We start from the raw sequence: 25,162 nt of genomic DNA, 5'->3' as shown, positions 1-25,162 counted from the left end.
CTTGGTTTTCTTACGCATTGGGGAAATCAGACTTTTTTATTCGACTCTGATCCGTATGCTGTTGTGCTATGCCTCGGCGAGAATCACGTTCCTTCAGCGTTCGGATATCATACAGAATGCGACGATGAGAATTGATGCGTTTACTACATCTCTTTTAATTTGTCAGGATTCCCAGTATCTTTACATACTGTTTGGATTTCAAACACCGCCATCATATATAGCGTTTCACATTTCGTGGGAAAAGTATGACATTCCCTTTTATATCTCTTAAGGGCACTGTGGAAACATTATGCTGGCCCCATTGGTGTGATCATTGAATTGGGAATAATACTGCTAGAATTACAATTACGATTTCGGTTGTCATGGTTACGCGGGACCTGTTCTGATAATTATAATTAGGTGGTAGCGCCATCTATATTTTGTAAAGTTATATGGCTAAAAAAAAATAATTATTAGCTAACTCACCGTAACTTTAGTTAAAAAGGATCGTGTTGACAGAATAAAATTATTTTTAAACAACTTCAAAGGTTTGTTTGTTACGAGTAATCATACATTCCAATTTCGAATCATATAAGTTATATATTTTTACAATCCAAAAATATTAAGACGATGGCATACCAAATTACCGGGCAGAGTGGGCCAGTGTTTCCACATTGCGGGAATAAATCCCGTTTTCGGGGAAAACTGACTAAGAGAGCTGCAAAATATTCGAAAGCGGGAAAAAGGGAAAAAAGCGGGATAAATCACTCAAAACGGGAAATTTCGCGGGAAAAGTTAACGACAGAGAAAACTATATAGTGCATGCTTATTTCTAGACCTTTTCTGAACTCGCTAGATTCACTGAATCACTGCGCAATGTTGTTCACTGCGTACTCGAATCAGCTCTTGTTCTAGTTAGAATCGTCTGCTACGGCCCGGCTGGGTCGTTACCTTGGTTACCCGTATCCTTGCCGTTACGAACTTCCGGGCCATATCACTTATTCATTTTGAAGTCCAGACTCGAAGAGCGCCCGAAATCAGACTATAATAGAAGGCAGTGGCACGAGTAAGTTTTACGATTTATATTATATGATAAGAGCGATGACTAAATAATAACAAAATTTTACACTACTTAGAAATGGACGAAGAGTCAGAAGAATATTCCACTAGTGAGGAGGAAGCTGCCAATCGAATAAAATCCCAGAAATTAAAAAAAATAATAATTTCTGCGGCGCCAGCGATGTTTACATAAGTGCCGTCGGTTAGAATTTAGCGGGGAAAATTGCGGGAAAAACGGTTTTCGAAAACGGGAAAAATTAATTTATCCGCTCCAAAAAAAGGGAAAAATAAAGTCACCCGTGTGGAAACACTGGAGTGGGCTGTTGACACCATTGACTTGGGAATGTGATGGCTATGGATGACCCCACGATTTTTGTTTAAAAAAAATGAAGACGAGCCTGTCATGACTGTCGTCTGCTATCGCAGCTTAATGTTTCAACTTCAAGTTAGAACGGTTATTTCTAATCCAAAGTAGAGATTTTCTTGGCTTTGTTCTTTTCTTTTTTGAAATAAAAATGTATCCGGATAATAAAGATAACAACGAAAGTAACGAAGGAAAGTATGACTCTAAAAATAAAGATGTGAAGAACGAAAGAGTATCTAGACCAAGGTATTTGGTGTTATATCAACTTTGTTTTGGTTAACATAGGCCTAAGTACTTTTAGTTCACAAAGTGTTGAAAGTGAATGCGTATATTTTTACATGCTTTAACCACTTTCACTAATGCAAAAATGTACTGTTCTATAAGATCAAGATCGAAGAGTCGTGAACGGAGGAAAAGGTCTCGGAGTCGTGAGCGCAGGTCAACAAAAGACTAGCAGAATCTAGTCTTACTGAAGTCCTCAATGAGTCACTCAATCTACTTATAGCAAATTTGCTTACATTGTTTGATTTTTTAAGCATATCAACGATGCACTAGTACTTTCTCTTCTCAATCTAACCTAAATTAAAATTAACCTCAAACCCCACTTAACCGAATGTAAATCTAAAATCGAATTGCTTAAAGCACTCCATTGCTCATTTCTAATTGGTCGCTTGAGTGACCTCATTGAGGACTTCGGTAACTCTTGCATTCTCTTTTATTAAACTGAATAAAATAATTAATTTTTTTTTATATTTATTTAGTCGTGATAGAAGGCATAGAAGTCATAGCCGAGAAAGAGATAGAAAAGATAAAGATATGGTTTCGAAGGATAAATTTAAAGAAAAGTATCGCGATAAACGTTACACCAAACCGGATAAAAATGAAAAACTTAAAGGAGAAAAGTAAGTTCCTGAAACATAATAGCCTTTGCATGGTTTCATTCCTCATTTTTAAAGTTTTTGTTTTGTAATTTTTTAACTTAAGATCCCTCAAAACTGAAGAAGAGCAAGATGATGTTAAAGTTGTAAAAAGAGAACCTCTATCTTTGGAGGAACTTATGTCCAAGAAAAAAGCAGAAGAAGATGCCAGAAGCAAAGTAATTTAGCCTCCTCTGATTTACTTCATATTTACAAAAATTTCTTATGCAATTTGTATTGTAGCCCACATTCTTAACTAAAGAACAGAGAGCCCAAGAGGCTCTGAAACGTCGCCAGCAAGAAGTTGATGGGCAAAGAAAGAAAATTGAAGATGAGCGATCCAGGAGGCTTAACTTTATGGAAGACGCTAAGAGAATGCAAGGTATGATAGCCTTGATTAAACTTTGTCCTACAGTTCTAATTTTTTGTTATTTCAGAAGATGCTAGGGAAAGGGAACGAAGAGAAAGGAGAGAAAAGCGCGAGAAGGAAGAAGCGCAAGGAGCAACGGTTGGACAAGTAGTAGTTGAAGATGACAACCGTGATAAAATTCGTGAAACCAAAGACAAAGTTAAAGAATTAGATGCCATAAGGGTAAAGTTTATTTTTTTTGTCATTATAAATTTATGCTTTTTGAACTTTAATGTTGATATTTTCTCAGGAAAGGTATTTGGGAATTGTGAAGAAAAAGAGGAGAGTTAGAAGATTAAATGACCGCAAATTTGTGTTTGATTGGGATGCATCTGAGGATACAGCTGTTGATTATAATCCAATTTATAAAGACAAACATACCGTACAATTTTTTGGAAGGGGTCATATTGCGGGAATTGATTTAAAAGTAATTATCTCATTATATTGAAATTATACTGCTCTTCTTTATTCAATAATAATTTACAATTTCAGACCCAAAAGAAAGAACAGGTGAAGTTTTACGGAGAACTACTTGAAAAAAGAAGAACAGCTGCTGAAAAGGAACAGGAACTGTAAAATACCTGTTTTATTTAAATCAAATTTCAAGCTAATTTCTTATTCAAATTTCAGAGTACGCTTGAAGAAACTTAAAAGGAAGGAAGATAAACAAAAATGGGATGATCGTCATTGGTCTCAGAAGGATTTGGATGAAATGACGGAGAGAGATTGGCGTATTTTCCGTGAAGATTATAGTATCACTATCAAAGGTGGTCGCATTCCAAATCCTTTACGTTCGTGGAAAGAATCTGGACTTCCAGGCAGCATTCTGGAAGTCATAGAACAACTTAATTACAAAGTAAATTCAATCCCCCATAAATATTTAATTTTAGAATGTATTAGATTAATTGTTTAAATTCAATTTAAGGATCCTACGCCAATTCAAAGACAAGCTATACCAATTGGTCTCCAAAATAGAGATATCATTGGTGTTGCTGAAACAGGTAGCGGTAAGACGTTAGCGTTCCTGATTCCATTATTGGTCTGGATTACGTCCTTGCCAAAAATTGATCGAATGGAAGATGCTGATCAAGGCCCTTATGCCATAATTATGGCCCCAACAAGAGAACTGGCTCAACAAATTGAGGAAGAGACTATCAAGTTTGCTAAAATGTTAGACATGAAAACAGTAGCCGTAATTGGTGGTTTGTCTCGTGAAGAGCAAGGGTTTCGTTTACGTTTGGGTTGCGAAGTAAGTAATAATAATTTAATAACTATATTTTCAAATTTGTATCCTCTCTTTTTAATGTTGTCATTTTATTTATTGTCAAATAGATTGTTATTGCAACTCCAGGAAGATTAATTGATGTGCTGGAAAACAGATATTTAGTGTTATCTCGGTGTACTTACATTGTTTTGGATGAGGTATTTATTCATTTTTAAGTTCAAAAAGAAAAGTCCTATTATTATGAACAATTGAAAGTAAATAAGTTAAATCTTTTAGGCAGATCGAATGATTGACATGGGTTTCGAACCAGAAGTTCAAAAGATTTTGGACCATATGCCAGTAACCAATCAAAAACCCGATACTGATGAAGCTGAAGATGAAGTAAAACTCTTGGCGAATTTCAACACCAAGCATAAATATCGCCAGGTTAGATGTTAATTAAATTTTAAATGCTAAATGGATTTTCCGCCATGGAAGTTAACAAACTATTATGCGAAAGAAAGGAAACATGACATTTGTTTTTAATTGTCACACATTTATTTATATAAATCTATATTAGACGGTGATGTTTACGGCTACTATGCCACCAGCTGTGGAACGCTTGGCACGATCTTATCTTAGACGCCCTTCAGTGGTTTACATTGGTTCTGTTGGAAAACCAACGGAACGTACCGAACAAATCGTTTATCTCGTCTCAGAATCAGAAAAGAGAAAGAAACTTATCGAAATTCTGGAGAGGGGTGTTGAGCCGCCAATTATCATTTTTGTCAACCAAAAGAAGGGAGCTGATGTGTTGGCTAAAGGATTGGAAAAGATTGGGGTATTGGTTATTTCATTATTGTGAATTTTATTGTTACTAATTAGTTCTATTTTTTAGTATAACGCTTGTACTCTTCATGGTGGTAAAGGACAGGAACAAAGAGAATATGCCTTAGCTAGTCTTAAATCTGGTTCTAAAGATATACTGGTGGCAACAGATGTTGCTGGTCGTGGTATAGACATCAGAAATGTTTCTCTCGTAATCAATTATGATATGGCCAAATCTATAGAAGGTTTGAAGACTTGTATTATTGATCTTGCCCAGAGTTGGAAATTTTAATTTGGTTTTTCTATTTTAGATTACACCCATCGTATTGGGCGAACAGGCAGAGCCGGATTGACTGGTGTAGCCATGTCGTTGGTAACAAAGGATGACTCCCATTTATTCTACGACTTGAAGCAATTAATTATGAGTAGCCCCGTTTCCACTTGTCCACCTGAATTAGCAAACCACCCAGATGCTCAACACAAACCAGGCACAGTTGTTACCAAAAAAAGAAGGGAAGAAAAAATATTTGCTTAATTTTTCTTAAATGTAATTTTAATTTTGTAAATATTGAAACAATTTGCATAATTCTTTGTTAGTTATAATTCTAGCTATAGTTTAATAGTTGGGCTATAACAGAGAAATGAGGGGTAGAAAAGGCAGAATGATAATGTAAGAAGAAACTTACCCTGATCTAGGCGAGACCGAGCTAGAGGTAATCTAAGCGCCTTTTTACTTCATTGGCAGTCTTGTCAACTTGTATAATTTATACCATTAGTAGTTTTTAAAAAAAGAAACTCATCTTGTCTGGTAAGTAAATACGTTCTTGTTTTGAATTATGGCTATTTAACTTAAGTTAAGGTTTGGTCCTTCTCCTGAAAAATGCATAACTCTTTGCTTCTCAAATAAGCACGACAACTCTCCAGTCACTCCTTACATTGAGGATCTTCATTCCCGTTGTCTTCACCGTCTCTCATTGTTAAGGGTCATTGTGGGTGCTCACTGGGGCCCTGCTCAGGCTGTGATGCAAATATTTTACATTGCTTTGATTCGCAGTTTGTTGGATTTTGCTTCTGTGGTCTATTATTCTGCAGCGAAAACGGTTCTTCGGCGACTTGATGTTCTCCAGAATGCGGCGTTACGTCTTATTTTAGGGGATCCACGTTCGACCATGGAAATCGAGGCTTTTGTCCGGCCCCTTTACCTTCGTCGCGATTACCAATCTCTCCTCTATGCTTTGTATTGTTTGCAGACACCACCATCGCATTTAACGCATGGCTGGTTACGGGGTCAGGCCTTTCACTCAGGGATACTGTTGCTCTGCTGGGTTTGCGTTGGGATTTGAATGTTCTTCTGTCCAGTGTTATTCCTCAGTTTCTTGCACCTTCTTGACCTCCAGGTGCGCAGTTACCGTTTGTCTTAGACATTAATTGGCTTCCTGGTTCTAGATCCGATTATACGGATCAGTCGTTGGCCTCGGTTTTTTTACAGACTGTTGCCATGTTATTACATTCCGGATTCCGAGTTATCTGAGTTTGCTTTTGTCATTCCCAGTCTGGGGATCCGTCAGCGTTTTCGCTGCTCCCCGGACCTTTCTATTTACCTTACGGAACTGGGTGCTTTGTGCTTGGCTGTGTCTTGGCTCCTTGATCATGATATTCACTCGGCTATTGTGTGCTCTGATTCTTTCTTGGCCCTTTGTGCTCTGTCAGAAGTTTGATCTACGGACCCACTCGTTCAGCGGCTTCATTGCCTTCTTATTGAGCACACTGCCTCTTCCTTTCGCTTGTTATGGACCCCTTTCCATGTGGATAAGTCGTAAATTCGGTGGCGGTGTTTCAGCGCATTGTTGCAAATGTGGCGAAGCGATTGGATCGCTTCTTAGACTGGTCTTTTTTTTTTCGATCCAATTTCACCCAGCTCGTTCAATGGCGTGGGGCTATCAATTAGGGCGGTCCAGGGAGCGTCTTTTGTCTTTAGCCTGAGTTGATCGTTTTCCGTTGCCGGCGGTGCTCTGCACTTCGGTCTTCGTTTTTCTCCTTATTGTGCGCTCTGTCATGTCATATTATTTGCTGTTTTGCCCTGGAACCGGTGTTGCCCGTGATATTTTCCACAAATCTTTGATGGCCTTCGTATTAGGGATGCAACGGATAACCGGAACCGAGAAGAACCGAGTAAATTCTAGGAACCGGAACCGATAATATAAAAATTTGATAACGGTATCCCGAACCGGAACCGATATTTGTAAAAAAATGATAACCGAAACCGGAACCGAATCCGAGTTTTTCATTGTTTTAAATGGTTACCTACATTAAGCGCATGTTGAAATTTAGTTTTAATTTACTATTAGTTTTTCATATAAGCTCATATTTATCTTATCTCACTCTATGTAAGTTTCTACGTAACTGTCAATTGACACACCCTTACGTATTAAAGGTTTAAAGGTTTAAAGGTTTTTATTGCCGTAGTTGAACTACACTCTTTTTGAACAGAGCGGCTCCTCTCGGAGCTCAGCGAGAATTAAAACAACAAAATAAAAAACACATGTAAATAAACTTTGAAAAAATCACAAATATAGCACTGTACTGGAGTAGGGGGGTTACTGACTAGCATTTCAACTCAAGTTTGTCCTTCACCAAGCTAGTTTTAGTCTGTTCCAGGAGCACAGTATATGGGAGACTACACCATGGTCCCAAGGGTCCTCCTTTAAACCGAGTAGAGATTCCAGGGGTTTTCCTCTATTAGTGCCCCTCCAGATGCGAATATCCTCATCTACTTCTGTCTGGGTACATTCTATCAACACATGCCATATATTTTCCTTGTCTGCCCCACATAGTTTGCATACCGGACTATATGGGCCGAGTTCGGCCTGCCTTTCTCCAGTCAGCAGCGACCCTGTCCTAGCTTGGAAAAGGAGCCCACTGCTATAGCTGCTGTTATAGCAGTTCTCTACACGGGGTTTGCTTTTAGACATATACGTTTTTAGACTGGCTTTGGCTTTGACCTGGCCCCTCCAATCGGTGTCGTGACCATTATTTCTGATAAAGTCATATACCTGTTTGACTAGACGGTTTTGGTCCAAAAACTTTAGACGTCCCAGGTATTTGACTTTACTTCTACACTCCCGGAAGGCCATGGAAGACCAGCCCATTTCCCCTTGTATAGCCGCATTGGCGGCGAAAGGGCCACCATTTAACAGCATTTTACCCACATCTTTCTGGGCCCTCTCTAGACACGCATTCGTATCCCCTGCAAAGCAAAGTACCTCATTAGCATACGTGAGGGCTGGTACAGCTACAGTCTTTAACAGCGTCCGACCCACCGAGTATCTATTGTAGGAAAACGAGGCCATATTGCTGATTGCCCAACGTAGCCTACTACTCTTGCCCTTAACTATTCTCCACATTTCACTGAGAAAGTGCTCCCCTTTAGATGTTATTACAATACCTAAATAAGTGTACTTATCAACAACAGACACCGCTTCCCCGCAAAGTTTAAAATCATACTCCTCATTAGTTGGGAAAGAGCCATTGACAATCATCGCGTTGGATTTTTCCATACAAAAACTCATACCTTTGGAAATTGCAAACTGCGAGCATGCATCTAATATGCTTTGTAGATCTTTGGAAGAATTTGCTAAGACACGAGAGATTTAGGTTAGACATTGGTAGTTGGATTCCTAGTAAACTGGCACCTAGGTGTAGCTTTTCAATATTACGTGGTAGGTCATCAATAAATATCACAAAAAGTATGGGCTCGTCCTCCAAATGTTTGCTAAACAACTGGCATAATCCGGAAATCCGCGACAGTTTTTAATTTTATTTTCTTCAGTCGGAAAACAATTTCACAAATGTAGCAAAGGCCACAAAAATATTTGTCGTCTACTGCTACTAGTATGCCTTCCGACTTCCGAGCAACTATTTAGTGAGGCAATGGGCAAGCATAATTTTTGATGCCCTTCGCAACCGACTTAGAGGAGAAACAGCGGAAAAGCCAGTGGCGTAAATAACGCCCCGGCAGACTACGCAATGTGGGGGGGGGCTTCCATCGAGGGGCCCCGAAATTGCCTATGGGGCTGTGTACAGTCCAACCGCGCGAGGCCTCGTGTAGTTTTTTCTCTTGTCAGCTTAAGTTAATGTTTTACTTGCTTCAAATATTTCTTAATGTTGCAACAGGCGCGCCCAAAACTTTATAAATGCAACCACAATAACTAGGGATGCAACGGATAACCGGAACCGAGAAGAACCGAGTAAATTCTAGGAACCGGAACCGAAACCGGAACCGATAATATAAAAATTTGATAACCGTATCCGGAACCGGAACCGATATTTGTAAAAAAATGATAACCGAAACCGGAACCGGAACCGAGTTTTTCTTGGTTTTAAACGGTTTTTAAACGGTTCTATAACTTTATTTACCAACATTAAGCGCATGTTGAAATTTAGTAATTAAACTTCCTAATTTACTATTAGTTTTTCATATAAGCTCATCTTTATCCTATCTCACTCTATGTGGGTTTCTACGTAACTGTCAACTGTCACACCCTTTCGTCTTCTCAATTGAAAATGGGCTCGTCCTCCAAATGTTTGCAAAAAAACTGGCATAATCCGGAAATCCGCTATAGTTTTAGTTTTATTTTCTTCAGTCGGAAAACTCGACACAATTTCACAAATGTAGCAAAGGCCACAAAAAATATTTGTCGTCTACTGCTACTAGTGTGCCTTCCGAGCAATTATTTAGTGGGGCAATGGGCAAGCATAATTTTTGATCCCCTTCGCAACCGACTTAGAGGAGAAACTGCGGAGAAGCCATTGGCGTAAATAACGCCCCGACAGACTCCGCAATGCGGGGGGGGGGGGGGACTTCCATCGAGGGGCCCCAAAATTGTCTATGGGACTGTGTACAGTCCAACCGCGCGAGGCCTCGTCTAGTTTTTTCTCTTGTCAGCTCAAGTTAATGTTTTACTTGCTTCAAATATTTCAACGGGCGCGCCCAAAACTTTATAACTACAACCACAATAACCGTCGCATAAATATCCAAACAACGTACATAATGAAAGTAACATACTGAAGTTTGAAAAGTATCGAGACACGTGTTTTATAGCAGATCGTTAAACCTTGTAAATTAATAACTAAGTTGTGTTTCTGAATTTAAAGTTTTTAAGGTAAGGCTAATTTCGTTTGCTGGCCTGGGTAGTTTTTGTCTAGAAAATCTAAAATTTCAACTTATGCATTTGCTTACATTTTGTTGGGAGGGGCAACTAATGTTATTTCGCCTTCAACTTTTTGTTCAATTGAAATCTTCAAAAGCTAAAATTCTCAATTTAAAAGCATATAAAGCTTATAGAAGCTCCACTGTGTCTTTTCCGGCCAATTTACATAGTAGTCAAACAGTAACACATGCATTCGGTGAAGCTTCACTCCTTTAAAAATTCAAAACCATTCTCATTTTATTATTGTGGATTTGTGTATTTTAAATTCATAAACGACTCTAAAGACTAAAATACACTTTGTATGATAACTGTTGTTACTGTCAATGCATTTATGACATTCGCGACCGATTACTCACTCTACATCCGGGGCTAAGCTCCTCGACCCCGTTTCGTTTCTCTTTGCCCCCTCCAACTTCTAAAACGTTCCTACGCCCCTGAAATGAGGAGCGGAACGGAAGGCAATGTCTCCCCAAAACTTGAAAGTACATCATATCCCCCCAGGCCTCCATCTTGAAACGATGAAACAGTGGGAATTTTCAAACAGAAGATTTCATTTTTACCCTACTTTATTGAATAAACAAATAATGCGCTTACATGAGTTCCCTACGAGAGAATAGTAGCAATAATTTTTTTAATTACTTTACATTAAGTCATCTAGATCGTGATTCTGGTCGGACTTGGGAGTCTGAACTCCAGACTTGCAAGTTCTACCAGAACCTTTGTTTTTAATGATCCAGACGCTAATTGTAGAAGGCGATACATGTTAGCCCTAACTCTAGATGGCGATAATCGCGACTCGGCCTTAATGATTATAAGAGACCCCAAAAACAGTTTCGTGGGAGGACCCCGAACCCATTGCTACATCACTGAGAAAGCTACTATTTTTAAAATATAATTTATCAAAAACAAATTTTATATTCGAAATAAATAAATGTGGTGGATTTTATTTCTCTTTAACTTCATTTGAATTGCTTGTGTATTTTACTTTAATTAATACTAAACACACTGGAACCGTATAGGAACCGTTTAGGAACCGGAACCGATCGGTTCTAAATTTTGAGAACCGGAACCGATAAATTAAAATTTTGAGAACCGGAACCGGAACCGATAAAGCAAAAATTTAGGAACCGGAACAGGATCCGGAACCGAGATAGTCCAAAAAAAGTGGAACCGTTGCATCCCTAACAATAACCATCGCATAAATTTCCAAACAACGTACATAATGAAAGTAACATACTGAAGTTTGAAAAGTATCGAGACACGTGTTTTATAGCAGATCGTTAAACCTTGTAAATTAATAACTAAGTTGTGTTTCTGAATTTAAAGTTTTTAAGGTAAGGCTAATTCGTTTCCATAATATAATCGCTGGCCTGGGCAGTTTTTGTCTAGAAAATCTAAAATTTCAACTTATGCATTTGCTTACATTTCACAAATGACAATGCTTATTGAACGAAATAATATGAACTCCATTTAGAACGATATACTCAACTGAAATCAAAACGAGTCATAGAAATCCCGTCTTTATATTTTTCAATGAAATGAGGCAGGGGCGTAGAATTTTGCTGGCAGGGGCAACTAATGTTATTCCCCCTTCAACTTTTTGGTCAATTGAAATCTTCAAAAGCTCAAATTCTCAATTTAAAAGCATATAATGTAGGGATGCAACGGTTCCACTTTTTTGGACTATCTCGGTTTCGGTTCCGGTTCTCAAAATTTAGAACCGATCGGTTCCGGTTCCTAAACGGTTCCTATACGGTTCCAGTGTGTTTAGTATTAATTAAAGTGAAATACACAAGCAATTCAAATGAAGTCAAAGAGAAATAAAACCCACCACATTTATTTATTTAGAATATAAAATTTGTTTTTGATAAATTATATTATAAAAATAGTAGCTTTCTTAGTGACGTAGCGATGGGTTCGGGGTCCTCCCGCGAAACTGTTTTTGGGGTCCCTTATAATCATTAAGGCCGAGTCGCGATTATCGCCATCTAGAGTTAGGGCTAACATGTATCGCCTTCTACAATTAGCGTCTGGATCATTAAAAACAAAGGTTCTGGTAGAACTTGCAAGTCTGGAGTTCAGACTCCCAAGTCCGACCAGAATCACGATCTAGATGACCTAATGTAAAATAATTAAAAAAATTATTGCTACTATTCTCTCGTAGGGAACTCATGTAAGCGCGTTATTTGTTTATTCAATAAAGTAGGGTAAAAATGAAATCTTCTGTTTGAAAATTCCCACTGTTTCATCGTTTCAAGATGGAGGGGGGTGTTGAAAATTATCGCGCATTAAATAGTATAATTAGTCTTATTTGTATTATTGATTTTAAAAATGTAACGCTGTCAAAATTTATTATGTAAAAAGAGCAAAAACTGTTGGTATAGAAAAAATATATAATTTTAACACATGTATATTTATATCAAATAGTATTCGCGTATATATGTATAACAGAATATAGACCTATAACCAATGTAATATATATTGAAGGAAATTAACGGCGTCAGACGCGTGATTTGAAATTCACTCCTTGCCGTAGCAAAGACGTTCCGGAAAGTTACTCGAAACAACGTAACGAAAATCATAAATAAGATTAAATCATTACTACAAGATGGTGCATCACGCGACGAATTCGAAGACCAACTAGCCCTACTTGAACAGAAAGAAAAGGCCCTTCTTAAAGTCGACGAGAAAATAGCGGCGTTGATGACGACAGCTAGTGAGGGAGAAATTGAACTGGAAGCGAAGGAGTGCCACGAATGTCACGACCAAATCATTCTTTTCAAGAATAAGGTTCGGAGATCTCTAAAAGGACGAAGAACTGAGGTATCATCGAGCTCGGACGACGATTCGGATGCCACATCAGTCAACTCAACAGCAATTACAGCTTCGAGAAATCAGCCAAGACTTCCCACTCTCGTCATCACCAAGTTCAGTGGAGAGATAACCGAATGGCCTGGCTTCTGGTCTCAGTTTCAGTCGACGATTGGTGAAAGATCAACTTTAAATAAGGTAGAGAAGTTTAATTATCTACTTTCGTATTTGGAGGGAGAACCCAAAAGCGCTTTGGGAGGCATGAAGGCGTCGGCCGTAAACTACGATGTCGCTGTGAGAATATTAAGAGAAAGATACGAACGTAAAGACATGATCGTACACAAGCTCATGAAAAGACTTCACTCTATAGAGTCAGTGTATAATTGTAATGATTTGTCAGCTCTTAGAATGTTGTATGATACTTGTGAGTCTAATATTAGAAGTTTAATGGCGTTAGGAGTCGATATCGAAGATAATGGAGTGTCCCTTTGTCCCATAATTCTCGGTCGACTGCCTGACGAGATTCGTTTAAAGTATAGCATGAAAAAGGGTAGAAATTCAGAGTGGGACATAAGCGAGGTAATGGCATTTTTTCAAAAAGAAGTTGAAGGTAGAGAGAGATGCGCTATGTTAAAAGAAAGTGCCAAACCTACTCAAGTCAAGGAATCACGTAAACAGGCCACTGCGAAGAAGTTTTATAAAGAAGAACTTGAAGATGAAATAATCGCGAGTGCAACAGTGCTACAAACCAACGTATCACAACGAGGACCCTACTGCATTTTCTGTAAGAACAACACTCATTCCGCGATCAATTGCGCAAAAATGAACTTAGAAGACAAATTGAAGTTTTTGAAAGATTCGAACAGATGCTACATTTGCATGAAGGTGGGCCATCGAATGAAAAACTGTCGATCTGGATTCCATCCTTGCAAAATTTGTAAACGAAGACACAACGTTGCAATATGCGAAGAGAATAAAGTGAACAAGAAGACACAATCGCAAACACAAATTAAAGGAGTTCAAGATGAAACGTCAGTTTAGGTGGTTTCTCTGATAGATTGCCAGAAAACTGTATTTCTACAAACTGCTAAAGCCACAGTAAAGGGGGCCCGAATAACAACGGAGAATCTCTGGTAGTAAGATGTCTGTTGGACACAGGAAGCCAAGCGTCTTTTATAAGAGAAGACGTGGCGCGAAGACTGAAACTGCCAGTGGTGGGGCAACAAGTAATCGAAATCCAGAACTTTAGAATCATTAGAGTGAATTTACAGAATGTGAAAGATCCAAGAGAAGTGATCGCTATAACGGCCATAGAAGTCCCGTATTTATGTAACGCTCTTTCGCTCGTAAAATGTGAAGAAATTAAGGATCTCGTGGAATCGAAGGGTTATCAACTGGCGGACGAGCCAAACGAAACGACACCTGCTCTATCAAGCATAGGTATTTTGATTGGAGCAGATTCCTACTATGAGGTAGTTACTGGAAAATTCGAGCGATTGACTAATTCGTTAGTTGTGATTGAAACGAAATTAGGATGGGCTATCCAAGGTCCCACAACGTCAAATTTGATCGGTGTTAATACAAACCGAATTACTGTGATGAAAACAGGCCTCCACGAATCGGAAGTGGCCAAAACGTTGAAATCCTTTTGGGAAATTGAATCGCTAGGTATCAACAGCGATGAAAATCAAACTGGAAGTGAAGACGAAATAATGAACAGGTTTAAAAATGAGATCATCTTCGAAGAAGGAAGATATGAAGTGAAATTTCCCTGGATTGTTGCTAAAGAAATTCTACCAGATAATAAATCGGTGGCCACCAGGCGAATGAGACATCTTCTGGAGCGATTTTCAAGAGATCCAGTATATTTTGAAGACTACCGGAAAATTGTCGAAGAACAAATTCAGCTAGGCGTAGTCGAAGAGGTTTTGCCGGTGAAGGCACAAATGAAGTCGGTACATATTACATGCCACATCACGGTGTTAAACTCGAAGCCAGTGCGACCACAAAATTAAGGGTCGTATTTGATGCATCGTCACACGTCAAGGGTTCACCGTCATTAAACAATTGCGTATCGAGCGGAACAAACTTAAATCCGGATCTGTTGAAGCTCATTATTCGTTTTCGAAGCCATCGTGTCGCCATCACTGCTGATATCGAAAAGGCATTTCTTCAGGTCGGCCTCTCTAAAGAAGATAGGAGCGCAGTGAGATTCTTATGGGTGAAAATCCACGAAGATGGAGGGTTTCGAAGAGATGATTTTCGAATACTTCAGATGACAAGAGTTCCATTCGGCGTTTCGGCCAGTCCGTTTCTGTTGGCAGCTACGATTAAAGTACATATTGAAAAATACAAAGGTGATGAAACCGAAGTCGTTCGTTCACTAGATGAAGATTTGTACGTGGACGACTATCTCTCTGGTGCGGAAAATGTCGAAGGCGCCTACGAATTGTCGAACGCAGCCTTGCAAATTATGAAAGAAGCAAATATGAACCTTCGAAAATGGAAATCAAACTCCAACGAATTACAGGAAAAATGGGGAAGTGAAGCGGCAGATTCGAACGAAAATACAAAAATCGAACACGAAACCAACGTCGAGCAGAAAATCTTAGGACTGCTATGGAACCCAGAAAGAGACAGTTTTTCGTTTGATCTATCCAAATTGGCAGAAATTTTACAAAATACTAAGGGAACGAAGCGCCACGTACTGAGTGCAGTTTCTCAAATATTTGATCCTCTCGGAATGTTAGCGCCGTACACGATACGCGCCAAATTACTGTTCCAAGAACTATGGGATCCTCCTTTTGAATGGGATCAACCGCTACCAGAAAGTCTGAACAACAAGTTCCAAGCGTGGTGCCAAGAAGTAGCCACAATTCGAAAAATCCATCTTGATCGCTATTACTTCGGGGGAAGTAATGAAGGGGCCTGGAAAGAATTACACGTGTTTTGCGATGCCAGTCAAAAGGCGTATGGCAGTGTGGTGTATTTTCGTTATCAAACAAACACTGGAAGGGTGGGAACGTCATTTGTGACGTCAAAGGCAAGAGTGGCGCCAATGAAACAAAAATTATCTCTTCGTCGGTTGGAATTAATGGGTTGCTTGTTGGGATCTCGACTCGCAAAAAACGTAAAGGCCGCTTTGAAGATCGAAGAAATACCGGTTGTCTATTGGTCAGATTCTATGGTCGCGCTCTCATGGCTGAAGAAATCACCTAAAACTTGGAAACCGTTCGTACAAAATCGTGTAGCAGAAATTCAAAACATAACTAGGGCCAAGGAATGGCGATATTGTCCCGGTACAGATAATCCAGCGGACTTTCTGAGTCGTGGATTAAGGGCAACTGAGTTAGTTGAAAGTGATAGATGGTGGAATGGTCCGAAGTGGATTTTAAAGGAAGAATTTACGTGGCCTACAATTGAAGAAAAGAAAATGAAAGCAGATCCTATTGAAGAGATTGATTTTGAGAAGAGAAAGACAGTCCTCACGATTCACCGTGAAACAATTAATGGAATCCACAATATATTGCAGTTAAAAAGGTACAGCGATGTAAACAAGGTGTTCAGAATAACTGCTTTCGTTCTACGATTTGTGAACAAAATCAGGAGGAGAGAAGTCAACTCGGGGCCCATCGGGGTTGATGAAATACGAGAAGCGGAACAAATATGGATTAAAAATGTTCAAATCTTGGAGTACGGATCAGAAATAGAATCTTTGAAAAGGGACCAAGCGATTCCCAAGGAATCTAATATCATGAAGCTACGACCGATTTTAAGGAATGGTCTGTTATGTGTCGGTGGACGCCTCGAACAAGCTGATTTAAGTGAAGATGAAAAACACCCTATAATTCTTCCGTACAAACAAGACTTGTCGAAGTTGTTAATGATTAGAAGCCACATCGAAGTTCTTCATTCGGGAGTACAAAATACTTTAACACAAGCGAGAGGTCGATATTGGTGTATTTGCGGTCGGCAATTGGCAAAATCTGTTGTCGAAGGGTGCATGCTTTGTAGGAGATTGAGATCCAAACCAGGTGAAGCCCCAACAGCTCCACTTCCTAGTGAGATAATCCAAGAGTCTCCACCTTTCGAAATAATTGGTTTAGATTTCGCCGGACCATTATTCGTGAAGATGAATAGAAAATTGGAGAAATGTTATATTTGTCTGTGTACTTGCGCAGTAACAAGAGCCATCCATTTGGAACTTGTGCCGTTACAAAATACTCATCAATTTTTATTGGCCTTTCGACGTATTATCGCCAGCCGAGGAATACCTCGTATAGTCTATTCGGACAACGCGAGAACTTTTCGACGAGCTGAAGAGGATTTACGATTGCTATGGAAAAATATGAAGAGTACTGAAACTCAAGAGTTATTTGCCAACAAGGGTATTCGATGGCGCTACATCGCTGAAAGAGCAGCGTGGTGGGGTGGATGGTGGGAAAGATTAGTTCGCTCTACAAAAACAACTTTAAGGAAAATTCTGGGTCGTGCAGCGTTAACGTATCAAGAAATGGAAACAAGTCTCGCAGAAACTGAAGCAATGATTAATTCTAGACCGATTACATACGTACCCAGTCATGCTGAAGAACCATCACCATTAACCCCTGCCCATTTTTTAACCGGAAAACGTTTAACGTGTCTACCGTCTCAGCGAGGTAGAGAAATAGAAATACCGAGAAATCAATTAGAAATGACCCGACGGGAGCGACATAGAAGTGCGCTTTTAGATAGGTTATGGAATCGGTGGAGGAAAGAATATCTACTTGAATTGCACTCAGCGCATTACGACAGTGGAGTGCGAAAAGAATCGTCAATAAAGGAAAATGACGAAGTACTGGTACACGAAGAGAAATATCCCAAACACATGTGGAAATTGGGAGTGATAACTGAAACAAAAAGGGGTCGCGATGGGAAAATTAGATCGTGTTTAGTCAGAGTCCCAAATGGAAACATTATAAGACGACCGATATCGCTCCTATACGCTTTAGAAATTAATGATTAATGCGCTACGGTGTAAAAAAAAGAGTAAAATAATACTAATGTATAGCATTATTTTGGGGGGAGTGTTGAAAATTATCGCGCATTAAATAGTATAATTAGTTTTATTGGTATTATTGATTTTAAAAATGTAACGCTGTTAAAATTTATTATGTAAAAAGAGCAAAAACTGTTGGTATAGAAAAAATATATAATTTTAACACATGTATATTTATATCAAATAGTATTCGCGTATATATGTATAACAGAATATAGACCTATAACCAATGTAATATATATTGAAGGAAATTAACGGCGTCAGACGCGTGATTTGAAATTCACTCCTTTAAATCGCGCGCTCTTTCGAGCGTTAATAAAAAGAAAACCCAACGATCTTTAGATTTGAAATATAATTAGAGTTTGTAAGTTCCCGAAAAGTGGAGCTCCGTTTGCAATAACCGAAAAGTGTTATTAAATACCTGTTTGTTCTCAACAGATGCGTTTTTAGTTAATATAGTCATAATAGTACAGGGAATTCAAATGATTTTTCAGTCGGTCATTTGAGTTAAAGTCGGAACAGCTCTCCCGAAACTCACGTAGTAGTCAGGGCGCAATTAACAAAAAGCTCGCATGTTTGGCCGAAAGCGATTTTATGGTCTTAAAAAATAGATAAAAATACGGAAAATCTGATTTTGCTTGTTGTCCAATTGTCAAACCACTACAACATGTCTAAAAATGGCCGCCATTTTGTCTATTTTTGGTTTTTGGAGTCTGGAGCCCTAACGGTTAGCGATACGCCGTTTTGGTCAATTAGACGAAATATTCCTCGGACTATTCCCTATAAACCGATATATAACACTTATTAATGCACTAAGCGCCACCTAGTGAAAATTCAGCAACACATATTTGTAAAGGGATGCCATTGCGGAATTTCGTCTCTATAGTCTTCAACAATCAGTGATACACCTTATAACAAGGTAAATCTCCATTCGTTATAACATAATATTTTAGTTTAAATATACAAGTAGTGCCATCTAACGGGAGAAAGCTTTAATTAATTTAATTCTTTAAAAATCTATATTATTTTCAAATTTAGAAAATTTAAATAAAAAATAAAGTTTTATTTTACACATTTGTAATATAATTTTTTAATAAAGCTTGAGTTATTTGAAACATTTATAATTGGAAATTCTGTTCTTTAATATATCAATTAATTTTAAACAAAGTCTACATCACAATCTTGAAAACTTTCTAGTTGACGGTTTTGGCAAAGGTCATCGCATGTGCACATATCGGTACATTGCAGGCCGTTCTTCAAACAGGAACAGGTTAACCTTGAACATCGATTAGTTCTAGCACTGCATCCACATTTTCGAAGTTCAAGCAACGCTTTGGGCGCTGGTAAATTTAAGCACATTACTGGCTTAAAACCATCCACAGTATCTTCAAAGTGATACTTTGTTGGAGTAGGTATCGTAGGGCATGGCTTGCAAGATAATTTCCAAACAAGTGCCATATAATATGCCCTAGAAATATGTGGAACTAGTGTACCTTGAGTTGGGGGGAGCTGTCGACCCTCTTTTCCTCCACGTGCAAATAGAGTCCATCTAAGTTCGGCGAGCGAGTCGACATGGCTTCCAGGTGTACCGTACAAGGAACAAACGAAGCGTTCCATTTGGAATAAAATATTTTCGGGGATATCAAATGTTGTTCCGTAGGCTGTAAAAGCCTCAAGTATATCTTTATCGGCATCCATGTACGCTTGGAACTGTTGCTTTATTCCTTTAGTAGCAAATGAACCAGTGTTGTCCGTACCTTTGAACGCGTACCACCCTATCAGAGCGTTAGCACGTTCTTCTCCAAGTCGGTGAAATATATCTTTTAAAGATATCTTCTCTCCATTTCGATGTACAATTGTTGATCTTGGAATAGACTTAAAAAAACCGACTAGTAACACGATAATATCGGTGTCCGTTGCATAAACAGTCAATTGACAATTTGGTGTTTTCTTTGCCAAGTCAACGGCGTTCAACAAAATGAGTTGATCTGCTTCTTCGAGAGTGTGTCTACCATAAGCCATATCTTGTAATGCAACGATATTCGTTATGTCCGAATTGCACAATATTTGGTCATGAAAAGCAACCACTTTATAAGCCAGATATTTGGTAAGTTCCGCCTTGGTTTCAACGTGAGCGAGAAACTCTCCAGTAGTTTTTATTGGGGTGTCATCGTTAACGTGGTAATGGACAGCGTTTTGCTTCTTAGTGCGCTTTTGTCTAGTGGCTTCCTTTAACGAACCTTTTACGTATTGGTCGAATAGTAATCTCATTTCTTGGTATCCTTTACTAATATTATTCAGGCGCTCAAGGAAATTGAGTGCGAAATGTTCAGCCTTTACCATATCAGGTGTTTTTTTGATCATTTGAACTAAGCACATAGCGTCAATTATTATAACTGATTCATTTCGGGAATGATTAAGTTCATTTAATTCTGTGGTCGATTCGCTATCTTCAGTAAGTGGTATGCCTTTCAAAAGATTTAAAAGCTTGTGTTTCTCGCTAAGCATTACGAGTGAGCCATCATTATTGAAATTTGATGGTGGAGTGACGTGAAACTCGTACTCGCCGATGGCTTTCGGTGCTGACAAATCCGGTCTGTTTTTAGCAACCACCAAGAGTCGAGATATAAGGTTGCGTTCTTGTTTAACCGTTATCAATTGCCCGTGAACTTTGGATTTGGTTGACGGTCCTGAATCTCGAAAATATTCAAAATTGTTTCTCTTTTGAGAATCCCAAAATTTTATTTTTGGTTTCTCGTGGGTCACCATTCGTTCATTCCGGAATCTTTGGAATGCGACCTCTCCTAACTGATCGCGGTTAGTTATGTTATGCGCAATTTTATGGGATGTCATTATATTGCAGATATCTTTAGCTAAATACGGATTACCCTGTTTTGTTAATGTCTTAACCAACTGCGCTGACAACTTCAAAATGTTTGAACTTTTCTTTCCAAGAAGTTCGTGGTGCAAAGTTGAGTTGTTTTTTGAACGGATTCCGCTGTAGTCTTTGAAGTCTTCTACAATTGCGCTTAAATCACAAAAATGGCGTTCGAGAAGTTAAATGGGTTTTTACGGTTTTTGGAAGTAAACCAAGTAGAGAAATAATATAAAATAATAAAAATTAAAAATAATTTTTTTAATAACCTAATCATTAGAACTATCACTTTTTTTCGGAAAATATGCACTTATCGGTGAAATTATGTTTAAATATATCTATATAAGGTACATCGGTAAATTTTAAAGACTATAGAGACGAAATTCCGCAATGGCGCCCCATTACAAATATGTTTTTCTGCATTTTCACTAGGTGGCGCTTAATACATTAATAAGTGTTATATATCATTTTATAGGAAATAGTCCAAGGAATATTTCATCTAATCGACCAGAACGGCGTATCGCTAACCGTTAGGGCTCCAGACGCCAAAAACCAAAAATAGACAAAATGGCGGCCATTTTTAGACATGTTGTAGTGGTTTGACAATTGGACAACAAGCAAAATCAGATTCTCCGTATTTTTATCTATTTTTTAAGACCATAAAATCGCTTTCGGCCAAACATGCGAGGTAACAACTGAATATTGACAATTGCGCCCTGACTATACACTCTTTTACGCGCGTCTTTCCCCCCATCAAGGACCCTCCCACGATTTGCTCCACAGGCAGCTGCCATAGACTTACTGCACGTAGCTCTACCATGGAAAGTTCTTTCCCCCAAAACCCGTTCTCTCGCGTGTAGCACGGTAATGGCGACACCCATGAAATACGCGCGTAAAAGAATCTATAGCGTCTTATACGATTCCGACATCTTATAATAACAGACGAAGACGCTACAGGGGGGATATGATGTACTTTCAAGTTTTGGGGAGACATTGCCTTCCGTTCCGCTCCTCATTTCAGGGGCGTAGGAACGTTTTAGAAGTTGGAGGGGGCAAAGAGAAACAAATCGGCGGTCTAGGAGCTTAGCCCCGGATGTAGTGTCATTAAGGCATTAACAGTAACAACAGTAATCATACGAAGTGTATTTTAGTCTTTAGAGTCGTTTATGAATTTAAAATACACAAATCCACAATAATAAAATGAGAATGGTTTTGAATTTTTAAAGGAGTGAAGCTTCACCGAATGCATGTGTTACTGTTTGACTACTATGTAAATTGGCCGGAAAAGACACAGTTGAGCTTCTATAAGCATTATATTAGGGATGCAACGGATAACCGGAACCGGAACCGAGAAGAACCGAGTAAATTCATTTAAATTAATTTGTATAAAAACCAAGTTTTTCGAATTACCTGGTTTTGGAAATAAGGTAGCGAACAAGTTTTTCGAGTTACCTGGTTTTGGAAATAAGGTAGCGAACAAGTTTTTCGAGTTACCTGGTTTTGGAAATAAGGTAGCGAACAAGTTTTTCAAGTTACCTGGTTTTGGAAATAAGGTGGCGAAACTCAAACACGTTCATTTAAATTAATTTTAATAAAAACCAAGTTTTTCGAGTTACCTGGTTTTGGAAATAAGGTAGCGAAACGCGAACACGTTCATTTAAATTAATTTTTATAAAAACCAAGTTTTCCGAGTTACCTGGTTTTGGAAATAAGGTGGCGAAACGCGAACACGTTCATTTAAATTAATTTGTATAAAAACCAAGTGTTTTGAGTTACCTGGTTTTGGAAATAAGGTAGCGAAACGCGAACACGTTCATTTAAATTAATTTTTATAAAAACCAAGTTTTCCGAGTTACCTGGTTTTGGAAATAAGGTGGCGAAACGCGAACACGTTCATTTAAATTAATTAGTATAAAAACCAAGTGTTTTGAGTTACCTGGTTTTGGAAATAAGGTAGCGAAACGCGAACACGTTCATTTAAATTAATTTTTATAAAAACCAAGTTTTCCGAGTTACCTGGTTTTGGAAATAAGGTGGCGAAACGCGAACACGTTCATTTAAATTAATTTTTATAAAAACCAAGCGTTTCGAGTTACCTGGTTTTGGAAATAAGGTAGCGAAACGCGAACACGTTCATTTAAATTAATTTTTATAAAAACCAAGTTTTCCGAGTTACCTGGTTTTGGAAATAAGGTGGCGAAACGCAAACACGTTCATTTAAATTAATTTTTATAAAAACCAAGCGTTTCGAGTTAGATGGCACCTGTATCAATTGGCACGAAATTCAAATATGACAATCGACCAAAAACACTAAAGTGGGCAAATGCCCCACTTCTCGGGCTCCGACCCCAAAAATTACGAAAATCCCGTCGAGGCTATAATAGTGCCTACCGATTGAGATATCAATCGCTTTGTACCACTAACGTACCGCGAGCAATCGTGTGTACGGCAGCTGGTCAAAAAAATATTTAGTGGCACACTTATGCTCAACTTCTGGGCATAACAAATATTTAGGGTCACACTTATTTTTTACGCGCCTGTTCATACGTTATTCTTATTGCAGGCAGGCTTTCAATGGAATGCGAATATAGCTTCAGCGCGTAAAGAATTCAGGTATGACGCGAAATGGCTAATTAACTAACTTAAAATTAACTTTTTCCAACGCGGCTGCAACCTAAGCTGGAATAGGCCTAGAAGTAACAAAACTGGTGATTTTTGATCAAATCTTACTTACCTACTTCCTGTCGTACGACGTGCGTAAAAAAGGGCGTTAAACGTGCGTAAAACGTTGGGGGTCACACTTATTGTTTCCTATGGCAATGCTATCCCGCCCACGCTTTAACAGGCGACTATTGAGAGACGCCCTTAAATGCCTTAGTTAAGGCTGTAGTGCAATATCCAGTAACATATTATTATTTCTAGTTGACATTGCCTGCTATTTTAAAAGTTGAACCTATGTCGGGCCTAGGCTTAAATATTTTCAAAGCGAACATAAACGCATTGAATTGGGAATAATACTGCTAGAATTACAATTACAATTTCGGTAAGATAAGACTGTACGAAATTCATCTTTATAATTTGGCGGTAGCGCCATCTATATTTTGTAAAGTTATATGGCTAAAAATAAATATTTATTAGCTAACTCACCGTAACTTGAGTTAAAAAGGATCGTGTTGACAGAATAAAATTATTTTTAAACAACTTCAAAGGTTTGTTTGTTACGAGTAATCATACATTTCAATTTCGCATCAGATTCGCGAAAAAATTCAATTGCAATATAGTTTCCACCACTAGAGACAGATGCCACCACGGTAGAACGATAAAGTTGATAAGGTCTCCTTATTGAACGAAATTGGTCCCGCGCCAGCCAGATTTAGTTGTACCTCTATTTATTCCCAACTCAATGCATAAACGAAATCTTATTTATCTTCCTCACAATGGCATTTAAATATTCCTTATTATAAGTAAATATGAAAACAAAACTAAAAGTTCAAAAAACTTACCACTTAAGTGGTTCATGTGAAAAATTCCAGCAAAAACCAATGGGAATTCTGCGAGCTTGGATCGGATGGTCTGTCCGGGATGGATCCTGTAAAAATCGTCTGAGCTTCTACTATTTTTAACCACCATGTTATGGCGCTAGCGGCTTGCCGTAGTCAATGAATGGCCGCTGATTGTCTGAAGCTTAAGCAAAGACTATATAATCATTAGTCGTTGCTACAAAATGTCTTGGCATCAGGTTCTCCCGTAGACTGGAGCATTCTAGGTAAGAGTACAATATTTCTGCTGGTGTCGGTGGCCTAGCTCTCTCCTGGCTTTCTGATTTTATCACTGCCAGACAGTATTCTGTGGTACTGCAAGGAAGTGCGTCTCCTCCCCTAACTCCTCTAGCTGGTGTTCCTCAGGGCTGTGAGCTTGGACGACTGCTCTACTCGATATTCATTAACTCCATGCCAAGCGCCGTGAAAAATGCCAGCGTATACCTTTTTGCAGACGATTCTAAATTGGCCCACCCTGTTCACACTCCCCTGAACCAACTTCACCTCCGCGGCGATCTGGACGCAGTGTCGCAGTGGGCTTCCAACCATAAGATGAAATTTAATATTTCCAAGTGTGGAGTACATCATCTAGGTCGTAAAAAACCTTGTTTAAGCTACTCCATGGATGGCGCTGTACTTCCGAAGTGTGATTCTCCTGTTAGAGACTTAGGAGTCTGGATTGACTAGTCTTTCACGTTCGGCCACCATACTACCAAAGTGGTCAATCGCATAAACTCCATCACGGGCCTTACTCGGCGAGCACTCTTCTTTAGGAATCCCAGGTTAATGCGAACCCTATACACCTCATTGATTTTACCTCAAATTGATTACGCTTCTGAAGTGTGGTGCCCTCGTCTGGCGGGTGACCAAGACCGAAAGCCCACAACCGGTTCACAAAACTGGCAAAAGGCCTTGAAAAATTGTCCCCT

At 38.8% G+C, this 25,162-nt stretch overlaps 2 protein-coding genes across 2 annotated transcripts; both read left to right on the top strand.

The window, feature by feature from the left end:
- Positions 1 to 1,448: 1,448 nt before the first annotated feature.
- LOC149932331 (putative ATP-dependent RNA helicase DDX23) lies at positions 1,449 to 5,347 on the top strand. The gene is made up of 15 exons (XM_090155509.1): positions 1,449 to 1,648; positions 1,787 to 1,840; positions 2,164 to 2,304; positions 2,387 to 2,498; positions 2,563 to 2,701; positions 2,757 to 2,911; positions 2,979 to 3,155; positions 3,221 to 3,300; positions 3,359 to 3,584; positions 3,654 to 3,977; positions 4,061 to 4,150; positions 4,230 to 4,379; positions 4,513 to 4,773; positions 4,831 to 5,005; positions 5,072 to 5,347. The coding sequence occupies exons 1-15, from the start codon at positions 1,554 to 1,556 to the stop codon at positions 5,293 to 5,295; spliced, it is 2,403 nt and encodes an 800-aa protein (XP_090011635.1). The 5' UTR covers positions 1,449 to 1,553; the 3' UTR covers positions 5,296 to 5,347.
- A 6,628-nt stretch (positions 5,348 to 11,975) lies between these two features.
- LOC149932330 (uncharacterized) lies at positions 11,976 to 17,786 on the top strand. Its single transcript, XM_090157103.1, has 4 exons — positions 11,976 to 12,020; positions 12,560 to 13,812; positions 13,875 to 14,736; positions 14,829 to 17,786. The coding sequence occupies exons 1-4, from the start codon at positions 11,976 to 11,978 to the stop codon at positions 17,784 to 17,786; spliced, it is 5,118 nt and encodes a 1,705-aa protein (XP_090013229.1).
- The last annotated feature ends 7,376 nt before the right edge of the window (positions 17,787 to 25,162 follow it).

The sequence above is a fragment of the Leiobunum rupestre genome, chromosome 8 (assembly GCF_980474605.1).
Source record: "Leiobunum rupestre chromosome 8, qqLeiRupe1.1.hap1, whole genome shotgun sequence".
NCBI lineage: Eukaryota > Metazoa > Arthropoda > Arachnida > Opiliones > Sclerosomatidae > Leiobunum > Leiobunum rupestre.
The sequence above is the reverse complement of the archived record's forward strand: the minus strand, read 5'-3'. Positions and strand labels throughout refer to the sequence as shown.